Source organism: Bos javanicus, chromosome 8, assembly GCF_032452875.1.
Source record: "Bos javanicus breed banteng chromosome 8, ARS-OSU_banteng_1.0, whole genome shotgun sequence".
Taxonomy (NCBI): Eukaryota; Metazoa; Chordata; class Mammalia; order Artiodactyla; family Bovidae; genus Bos; species Bos javanicus.
In genome coordinates, this window is record NC_083875.1 from 66111568 (window position 1) to 66122756 (window position 11189).

The window sequence follows — 11189 nt, forward strand, 5'->3', positions numbered from 1 at the left end:
CCTTGTCCTGCTCTACTTAGCTTAGGTGCCATCAATGATGTTTAACCCCTTGGAGTATATCCCTGCCTTTTGAATGAAATGCTGCCTGGTTCATGAATCATTTACTAGAGTCAGTTTATTACAAATTCAAAGTAAATCTTCAACTTTACTCAGTTAATTTTTGTTTTTTAATATACTGGTGGCAGCGATGGGATCTCAAGGGAATTTCTGATGACATTTGGAGACAAGGAGGGACAACTGTGGTGCCCACACATCCTCTGAGTTAGCTGTCTTTCTTGGCATTCACGGAGGTTGTTAGTAAGCTCCTCTTGGTTTGAGCTCCATTCTCTTTGCATTTGTTCTCCTAATCTAATTGGCTTTCCTTTCAGGGCAGGTTGGGTTGGCTGGCAGATCATTCTGCCCGAGGCCAAACCCACCTATTAGATGAAATTTCCAGTGCACAGTAACATTTCTTGGTTGTTGCCAATCTATTTTTGAGTGGTAAACCCTAGCCCCTAATTTTGTTTGCTAGACCCCATGTTGGGAACTGCTGACAATGAAGTCTTTACTTCCCCATGTGTTTGGAATCAGTACCAGCCCCTGGATTCTGCACTCAGAACTGTTGGTGACCAGCTAGACTTCATTTTGCATGGAATCAGTCTGTAGTCCTCATTTCTTGGGATTTCCTGGTTCTATGCTCTTCCTCAGTACAAGGTTCTCTGGGAATTGGTGGTTGTGCATGCCAGGCCTTATTTAGGCAGGTGGTCGTAGCATCTCTCGGGTAGTGCTGATATATTATGGCATAGGTTTGTTTGTCTTGTTTTGGGATGACAAACGCTAGCTAAGGAAAGGGTACCCATACCCCTATTGAGTGTGCCACCTTCTGGCACACCAGCTTATTTTATATTTTATATGTAAGAGCTATAGACCTTGAGGCTAGATATCTAGAAAGATGGCAAAATTTTACTAATATTGATCTAGAATTATAGTAGTCATTGTTCAGAGTGTTCCAGTTAGACAAGATTTTTCATTTAAGGAAAACTCTAGAGAGCATCAGATCCCAAATTGGATGAGGAGAATGAGATGCGTATTTTAATTGATATGAAAAAGCTTCCAGAAAGTTTCAAGATTCCTAAATAAAGGCCTGTTTCTTTTCAGGACTCAGTACAAAAAGCTAATGAATGCATTGAAATGGGTGCATTACTCTATGTAGAATATTTAGCTAGTCAGAAGTTGCTATATGACACAGGGAGTTCTACCTCCTACTCTTTGACAACCTAGAGAGGTGGGATGAGTTGGGGTGGGAGGGAGGTTAAAGAGGGAGTATATATATGTATATACTTATGGCTGATTCACATTCTTAAACTGCAAAATCAACACAACATTGTGAAGCATTTATCCTCTAAATAAAAATGTTTATAAAAAAATTAAAGAGACAAAGGTTACCTTAAAAAAAAGACTACAGACAGATGCAACTAAAGACTTCAAAACTACTGCCCACCTACCACGTCTTTTTCCACCTGAGTACTCATGTTTTACTAATTCTCTCTCTGAAATACTTTACTAATCTGAAGAGATATTTAAATATTATCATTTAAGACAACTGTACGTGAGGTTTTAGGCGAGCCCCCTCACTTGTTCTTTACTCCTTGGTCAGAACTGAACTGAGAGCTCTAGTTGAAGAATTCTTGAAACTTAAGGAGGAGCCTCAACATTTGTTGAAGAGCTAAGAGTCACCATCAGGGCCTGTGACCCCAAAGTGCTAGATCTTTCTCAGCTTGCACACATGTTGGCAGAACCAAGGGAGGCCCCCAAATGGATGCAGGAAGCAAAACGGAAAACTCCTAGGATGATATTCAAGGGTTGGGAAGAATCCCCTGAGGGAGGGCGTGACAACCTACTCCAGTATTCTTGCCTGGAGAATCCCCATGAACAGAGGAGCCTGGCAGGGCTACAGTCTACAGGGTCACAAGAGTTGGACATGACGAGCAACTAAGCAAGCACAGCAACCTTAAAAGGCTTCCAAAATAACAACTGACTTTTTATAAGCCATTTCTAAAATCATCCCTGCTCAGACTGATTGATCTATTATTTGATCATACAAACAAAAGAGGGAAGAGTCTGTGCCATTCTACAGCCAGTTTGGAAGCATTCTTTTTACCGCATTTGGGGTTCCATGTAATAAAAAGGACATTCAGCCAACTTTAGCTGCCCTCTTTGTAAACAGATTATCTTCTGAGATAGTTGTTGTTCAGTCACCAAGTCCTGTCTGATTCTTTGCGACTTCATGGACTGCACCACGCCATGCTTCCCTGTCCTTCGCTGTCTCCCTGAGCGTGCTCAAACTCACGTCCATTGAGTCAGTGTGCCATCCAACCATCTAATCCTCTGTCGCCCCCTTCTCCTCTTTCCCTCAGTCTTTCCCAGCATCAGGGTCTTTCCCTACGAGTCAGATCTTTGCATTAGGTGGCCAAAGTATTGGAGCTTCAGCTTCAGCACCAGTCCCTCCAATGAACACCCAGGACTGATCTCCTTTGGGATGGAGTGGTTGGATCTCCTTGCAGCCCAAGGGACTCTCAAGAGTCTTCTCCAACACCACAGTTCAAAAGCATCAATTCTTCAGCATCAGCTTTCTTTATGGCCCAACTCTCATCTATACATGACTAGTGGAAAAACCATAGATTTGACTGTAAGGACTTTTGTCAGCACAGTGATGTCTCTGCTTTCTAATACACTGTCTACGTTTGTCATTGCTTTTCTTCCAAGGAGCAAACTTCTTTTAATTTTGAGGCCCCACTTATCATCTGCATTGATCTTGGAGCCCAAGAAATGAAATCTGAACTGTTTTCATTTTTCCCCCCATTTATTTGCCATGAAGTGATAGGACTGGATGTCATGAGCATTGTTTTTGAATGCTGAGTTTTAAGCCACCTGTTTCCTTCAACTCTTTCATTTTCATCAAGAGGCTGTTTACTTCCTCTAACTTTCTCCCATTAAAGTAGATCTGCATATCTGAGGTTATTGATATTTCTCCTAGCAATCTTGATTCCAGCTTTTGAGTCATCCAGCCCAATATTTCATGTGATGTATTCTGCATATAAGTTAAAAAAGCAGGGTGACTGCATACAGCCTTGACACACTCCTTTCCCAGTTTGGAACCAGTCTGTTGTTCCATGTCCATTTCTAACTTTGCTTCTTGTCCTGCATACAGGTTTCTTGGGAGAGCGCTAAGGTGGTCTTTTATTCCCATCTCTTTAATAATATTCCACAGTTTGTTGTGATCCACTCAGTCAAAGGCTTTAGCGTAGTCAATGAAGCAGAAGTAGATGTTTTTCTGGAATTCTCTTGCTTTTTCTATGATCCCACAGTTATAGGCAATTTGATCTCTGGTTCCTCTGCCTTTCTAAATCCAGCTTGTACATCTGGAAGTTCTCAGTTCATGTACTGCTAAAGCCTAACTTGAAGAACTTTGAGCATAATCCTGCTATCATGTGAATGAGTGCAATGGTATGGTAATTTGAACATTCTTTGGCATTGCTTTTCTTTGGGATTGGAATGAAAACTGACCTTTACCAGTCCTGTGGCCACTGCTGAGTTTTCCAATTTTGCTGGGATAGTGAGTGCAGCACTCTAACAGCATCATCTTTTAGGACTTTTAAATAGCTTAGCTTAAATTCAATCACCTCCACTAGCTTTGTTCATAGTATTGCTTCCTAAGGCCCAATTGACTTCACACTCCAGGATGTCAGGCTCTAGGTGAGAGATGACAGCATCATGGTTATCTGGGTCATTAAGAGCTTTTTTGGACAGATTTCTACTCTGTCCATGGAATTCTCCAGGCAAGAATAATGGAGTGGGTTGCCATACTCTCCTCCAGGGGATCTTTCTGACCCAGGGATGGAACCCACGTCTCTTATGTCTCCTGCATCGCAGGGGGGACTTTATCACCATGCCACCTGATTAAAATAAATAAGCCAAAAGAGCTCTCATATCAACCCTGCTTCTCTTAGAGGAAAGATTGTCATCCTGTGGATAATCTGACTTAACAATGGTAAACGCATGCCAGCTGTCATTAAAGTAAATTTTATCAAAGCAGGGGAACTAGTTGCTTATGAACAATGAAAAGTATGTCTGTGATATCACTGAAGTCCCTCTTTGGAAAGGGCTGGATATACAATGTGAGGATTTTGATGATTGCTGTACACGTTGTGTATGTTAATGCACACTTGGATTATTTATGTAAACTTTGTTCAATTCAGATGTGAAGTCCCTTCTGGTTATATTATTAGGGGATGAGTATACATCAAACATAGACTATATGATATCTTTTTGTAAATTCCACACTATTTGAGGCAATGTATCCTTTTTTTAGCCCTGGAATGAACATAAAATGGAGCCTATTTGAGTCTTGGAAATTGTACATTTTAAAGAATTATTTAAATACTGAATCTTCTTTTATAGTTAGTTCATCAGTTTAAGCTATGTTACCTGGACATTAGAATTTTATCGTATGTTGGAAATATACATAATATCATTTGAGGGTATTACCATCTTTTGAGAAAGAAATAAGTGTATTTTTGCAGGAGACCAAAAAGGAATATTTCCAGATAGATGATTCATTTGAAAAACATACACATTTTCATTGAAAAATAAAACCCAAGCCTGACACAAGCTGTTTTGTACAAAATGCTGCGTTAGTTGCACAGCCCCCTGGGAGGTGAATGAAACTCCACACACCTTGTTGCTGCTTTATTTTGTTCTAGAGCCCATTTGCTACAGTCCTTTACCTTGTTTCCAAAGTAAAGAAATCTGCATCTTGAGTTCAGATCTTATCCTCCTTGGATAAGAAAAGAAAAAAATGCAATCTTGGCACCATCTGACAGGAAGATGAATAAAATGGGACAAATAAGATACTTTCATGGGAAGTTGGCAGCATTTAACTCATGTTTAAAATTTGTGGTTCTCTAAGCCATGGACAGAGCTGAAGTTAATGAAGATCTGTGGAGGAAAGACGTCTGCAGGTCTGCACATAGAACACTGTGACTCTTTGTTCAGAGACAATGGTGACAAAGGACAGAAGGTATGAGCATTTCCCCAGCAGAGACCCCACCCCCAGCCCCTTTTAGGACAATGCTGGTGATGTCTGGATGTCTTGGAGTTCTGAGAGCAGGAGTCGGGGCCGGGCACCATCTCTGGTCCTTCTCCTGTGCTGCCAGTTTGTTAACTGATACCAAACTCACCATGATGGACCTGTCAGTGGGAGGATACTCAAATCCTAAAGAACACCTGTGAGGCGTGTGCGTGGGAGGTCTCAGACAGAGGTCTCTGTGGGATGCTCTGAGAGGTCTCTGGGTGAGATTTCTCAGAGTGGGTGTGCGGGAGGTCCCCATGTGGGGACAGTGTGGGTCTCTGTGTGGAGACTCTTAGTGAGGGGACCTCCGTTGCTGGCTGTTCTTCCCTTACAGCAAGAGAAGGGCACAGGGATTTTTCCCTTCCGGTTTTTTGCTGTTCTGTTGGTGTCCCTCTGTGTCACGTATCCCCACAGGTGTCTTTGGACTCAGCGCCCCCGCCCTCAGCACTCACCTCTCAATGCCTCTGAGAGGACCAGGCAGCACCCAGGCTCAGAGTCTCTGCTTTATGGCTCCCTCCCGCCTGAGCCCTGGAGGCCACTCTGTGTCCTGGTTTCAGCCTCTCCCTTAGGTCCTGGCTGAGCCCCCACTGCTGTACGCACCCTGGGGGACGGGGCCCAGAGACAAGACCTGGCTACAGGTAGAAACCCCAGCACAAGTAGGCCTGTGCATGCTGTCCTGCAAACCTGGTCCTTCTCCCACATGTGGGGTCCTAACAGGCACGAGGGCAGGGCCATTCCAGCTGTCACCTGGATCAGAGGCCTTTCCTGGAGCTGGTCTGTCCACAGCCTTAGTGACTATGACACAAAGCCCTGAATCACTCTAAGAATTGCTCTTGTCTCCCTGCTTTCCAGGGCTTCCATTGTGGCTCAGATGGTGAAGAATCTGCCTGCAATTCAGGAGCCCTGGGTTCAATATCTGGGTCAGGAAGATTCCTTGGAGAAGGGAATGGCTACTCACTCCAGTATTCTTGTCTGGAAAATTACATGGACAGAGGAGTGTGGCAGGCTACAGTCCATGGGGTCTCAAAGAGGTGGACATGACTGAGTAACTAACACTTTCCTGTGTAGATGGGTCCTGGGGAAGAAAGCTGACCGCTCCCTTCTCCACAGGTCACTTGCCACCCGCTGGGTAACACATCATGTCTGCTGGCTTTCTCCCCTTCCAGGCTCTGGGCTGAGCAAGGTTAATGACAAGTGAGACTTGCTACGACTTCAGCAGAGCCCTTGGGCCTGTTGAGTCCCACCTGTCCTCTGGGAGCCTCCTTGGGCCACATGCATAGGTAGAGGCCCCAGACCGCGAGTCTGTCCTGAGCTCCCCGTCCTGTGAAAGCTGATTAACTATACTGTGGAGAAGTGAAGATTCCTTGCTCTGAGGCTCCTCTGTCTCTGGGAGCCTGTCCCTCTGTCAGGGACTCCAGGGGGCCTCCCTGTTTCTGGGCTCTGGGAGCTAGAGTAGAAGGGAGACTCTGGGGTGGGGCCACTAGAAGTCAGTGGGCCCCTAACTTCTTTCCTCTGGGCCTGTAGACGCTGGTGGGACACCAGGGGCTCCTTGGTCACTGCACCATCTATAGACAGCTCTGCCCCCTGCCTCCTTTCCCCGCGTCCGGCACTAGGGGCACAGTGTCCCACTCAGACAGTGAGGTGACTGCACACAAAGACATGCCTCTGCCCGTTCCCTGGCAGAGGTGGGTGCTATGGGCAGGGCTGTCCTCTTCTCCAGGGTGGAGGTGGACTGGCCTTTGGAGGCCTCCATGCTCCACACCGCACATGCTTAGAGCTGAGAGTGCGGTCCTCATCCTCGCCACTGCTCCAGAGCACGAGAAGGACAGAGGATGGGCGACAGGCCTGGCCCATCTCATTACAGCCCATCCGGAAGAGGAGGGGCTTCCAGGACAGTCATCGAATCCCACCACTATACGGGGGCAATCTCTCACCCTGGACTCCAGGCCAGCAGTGCCCCAAACTCCCTCCTTATTCTGACATGTGAATTGTCTCTGATGCTTTCTGAGCCTGAGGGGAATTTCAGCTTATGCAAACTCTTTGCCTACAGCCTCACAATTTCAGGGTAGAGAGAGAAGTGGAGATGACAGAGCTAGATCCTGAGAAGAGGGGAGTCTTTAGGTTTAGTTCACTGTGATGTATCCTGAATGCTGTTGCTTGTTTCTGTAATGCTGGTATGGACACTGAGGTGCAGGGAGGGAATTAGGGTATGGATGAGTATCCATGCTGGGATTCACTTTCCTTCCATGGCCTCATCCCATATGGAAGTCAAAGCAGGCACCTGGGAAGAGTGGACCCTGATCCATTTCCTTCCCGTCAGCAGGGCACAGACAGAGCACCATTTCTCATGAGAAAAAAACATTTCAGAAAACTAATTTTATGGTAGGAAGAAGCTTTTAGCATACAGAGGATGTTCTAACATGAGAGAAAAACGTTCTCATATGCATGGTATGCATTTTTTTTGGAGAAGAGTTTTCCTTTCAGGAAAGCTGTGACAAGCATGTTCTGATTGACCAGAAGAGGTGTATTTCTGAAGAAGTGCCTTGGACAGTGGAGGGGATGGCCTGGGACACTTGTCACTCTTGATGGATGCTGGCAGGCTCTGCCCGGAAGGGGACCTGATTCCCTGGGAGGGAAGGTCCAGTCCCCCGGACTGGTCCACTTACTCTTTGTAGTAGAGCTGTGGCCCATGGGGGTAGCACACTGTTTGTCCCCCATTTGTCCCCCGTTTTTGCATCACTCTCTTTTGCTCTTTGTTGGAGAGAAACTTATGGTAGCAGTAAGCTGGTCCTAAGGGCCCTGGAGTTCTCCTTTGTATCAATGAAACTCGGAGCCATATTCAAAAGGAAGAAACTCGTGAAACTATGAGCATGTATGTTAGATCTTCTCACTTTGAACTTATTTTCCAATGACGTGCGGTACTTCTTGCCAACTGGATGACGGCTTTCAAGTGGAAGATCTTCCCTGTAGTTTTTGTACTCCTCAGAAGGACGGGCTAGAATGGCACTTGTTTAACTGCTCTCACGATTTATCCTCCACCGTAGGCCCTGCAGTCAGGGAAGCATTCTTGCAGCCTGCTCCCCAGAGGTGCCAATAACCCTGGTGTAAACACTGCAAGGGAACTGAGCGCTATAGGGAAGTCTCCCTACACTGATCAGGGCACAAGTAACCCCCGGGGTGAAAAACAGCACAGGGCGAACACCTGAGGGTTGAAGAATCTGTGTCTCCCTTACCTCACAGTTCCTGTAATTGATTCTAGAGACTGCCATGAGAGCTCCACCCAAGCCAGGTTAGCCGATGGGGCTCTGCCCTCCTTACTGCAGCTAGAGCTCCTGTCTTTCTGAGGGAACAACCTGAACAGATGCTGGGAGCAGCTGTTGGATAATGGCCATCAGCCTGCCCACAGAGGGCGAGTGCATGCATGCAGACACGGGGCACACAGCCAACTGTCCCAGGAGGTCGCTGCAGGAGAGGAGAGAAGTGGAGGGTCCGGACACACTGGGGAGCTTCTGTGTCCATGGATTCTCACCAGGAACCTTCATAGCACTCTCTTCTTAAAACCAGCTCTTATGAGATGTGTATTGTTGATTTTTACATTGCGCAAGTGACATTCATGCACTTGGGTACAAGAGTTTTGGAGAACTCCACCTTAAGCACAATATCCTTAAATTGGGAAAGTGTTTTCATGTGACTCCAGTTGCTTGGTTCTTATTTATGTCTGTCAAAAAACAGGAGGTCCTTTTCCCTCGTAGGCCAAAAGTTTACATTAAAGAACAGTTCTGGCAAAGAATTTCAGACCTGGGAAATGCTCTCAGATACTGTCTGCTGACTCCATTCCTGGACTATCCAAATGCATTCACTCTACTAGAATATTTTTTCTTACTGTATTTATTTACTACATGACTCTCAGATGTTTCCTTTCAGGTTGTTTTTAATCAATCACTTTAATTAAGACTTAAAAATTTGGGTCAGTTTCAGTTGAGATAGCAATAGCATGGGAATAATTTTATGCTCCCTTTCATTTTTATTATATATTGGAGAATTTTAGCTGCCAAATCTTAAAAAAAAAATTAGTGGCAGAATCAACTTATTGACTTGGGTTGGTAATACTTTTGAAAGAAGATTCGATCATCAGATTCTTAGTGATCAATTCCAAGATTAGTACCATTTTTACTTCACAGGATACCTCTTAAAACCCCTGGTACCTAACAATACTGAGTGCCTCCAAGCACACAGGTTGAAAACTCTACAAGACATAAGCATGGAATCCCACTGTACTTCTGCTGCTGCATCGCTTCAGTCGTGTCCAGCTCTATGTGACCCCATAGACAGATGCCCACCAGGCTCCCCAGTCCCTGGGATTCTCCAGGCAAGAACACTGGAGTGGGTTGCCATTTCCTTCTCCAATGCATGAAAGTGAAAAGTGAAAGTGAAGTCGCTCAGTCGTGTCCGACTCTTAGCCACCCCATGGACTGCAGCCTACCAGGCTCCTCCGTCCATGGGATTTTCCAGGCAAGAGTACTGGACTGGGGTGACATTGCCTTCTCCGCACTGTACTTGTAATGTTCCATTATTCAGTAGAATGTGATTGGTCATCTGAGGTCTGTGATCCATACCCAGAGATTTTTTCTTCAGCAAACGTTACCTGCCCCCACCTTTCTGCATGTTTAATAGATAACAAAAACCTGCAAGGAAACAGTCAGAGATCATGGTCCAAAGGACTTCTAGTTACTCCCTTCTAATGCCTGTCTCCCCAAATTACTTTTGGACTGATTTAATTATATCTGCCTTGTGGTCTAAGATATTGATGGAGTACAAAATGATTGCAGACATGAGATGGATTAATTTTTTCCACAATTTAATTTGTATGTCAGTGGCCCTGAGAAGACTTACTCAAATTCTCTTCAGAGCCATGAATGAGACTCTTAACAACTGATTTACAGGACAAGGGGAAGAGTCAATAAGAAAGCCGGCCTTTCTGGAGTGCCAGGGTACAATATTTTGCCTCCCCATTCCTCTAGTATGAAGTTCCTGGTTAAAAATAATTTCATCTTTTCCCATGAGAAAAGCTCAAATAGTGAGAAATGTCTCCAAGTTGTTAATTTCTTCAACCCTTAATGTTTTTTTAAAGTAAAGTTTACTGTGATTTTTTTTAATAAGTTTTTTTAAATTTTATTTTATTTTTAAACTTTACGTAATTGTATTAGTTTTGCCACATATCAAAATGAATCCGCCACAGGTATACATGTGTTCCCTATCCTGAACCCTCTTCCCTCCCCATACCATCCCTCTGGGTCGTCCCAGTGCACTAGCCCCAAGCATCCAGTATCGTGCATCAAACCTGGACTGGCACCTCGTTTCATACATGATATTTTACATGTTTCAATGCCATTCTCCCAAATCTTCCCACCCTCTCCCTCTCCCACAGAGTCACCTCATCTTCTCAACTAAGATCAAGGGAGAGTGCACAGAGTGGCTAACCCAGAGAATAAAAAATAAAAAGTAAGGTGCATGTAAGAAGACATTTCTGTACGGAAGAGTAGTTAAAGACCTGGGAAATATCTAGATGGACAAGTCATTCCCTTCAAGTGACTGGTAAAACCCTCTGAAATTATCCCATATATATATATATATATATATACACATATATATTTGAAGTGTTCAGATTTAGAGTTAGGAAAAATGTTAGAAATCATGAGGAAGTAGGGCAGGAGTTAGGGACAAATTTCCTACACAACTGTAACAAAGAGGAGGAAAGAAACCTGAGCTCTGGATCCCAATTCTCTCTTTTAGTATGGCCACTGTTAGGTTTTCATACACCTCTGCCCTTTTGAGGCATTTTTTTTTCCCCTCTTTTTTTTTTTCACAAGGAGCAAAAGACTTTTTAAGCAGAAAGAAAAACTTATATCCCAAGAGATTCTACTGCATTTTTAACTTTTCACAAAAGTTAAAAAGCAGTATAATGGAAAAAGGATAGAGTTTTTAACAAATATTAAATTAACTCACAGTGGAACATAGATTTAAATGTAAAATTTTAAATTTTGAAACTTTTATAAAAAAGGTATGAGAAAATCTTTGG

General features: G+C 44.2%; 1 protein-coding gene across 1 annotated transcript in view; it reads left to right on the forward strand.

Moving 5' to 3' along the window:
* LOC133253485 (testis-expressed protein 10-like) overlaps nucleotides 1-7975 on the forward strand; it is a 44273-nt gene extending 36298 nt beyond the window's left edge. Inside the window, exons 7-8 of the mRNA XM_061427083.1 lie at nucleotides 4949-5059; nucleotides 5963-7975. Of these exons, the coding sequence (XP_061283067.1) occupies nucleotides 4949-5022 (74 nt within the window). The 3' untranslated portion in view covers nucleotides 5023-5059; nucleotides 5963-7975. The remainder of the gene's footprint in view (nucleotides 1-4948; nucleotides 5060-5962) is intronic.
* The last annotated feature ends 3214 nt before the right edge of the window (nucleotides 7976-11189 follow it).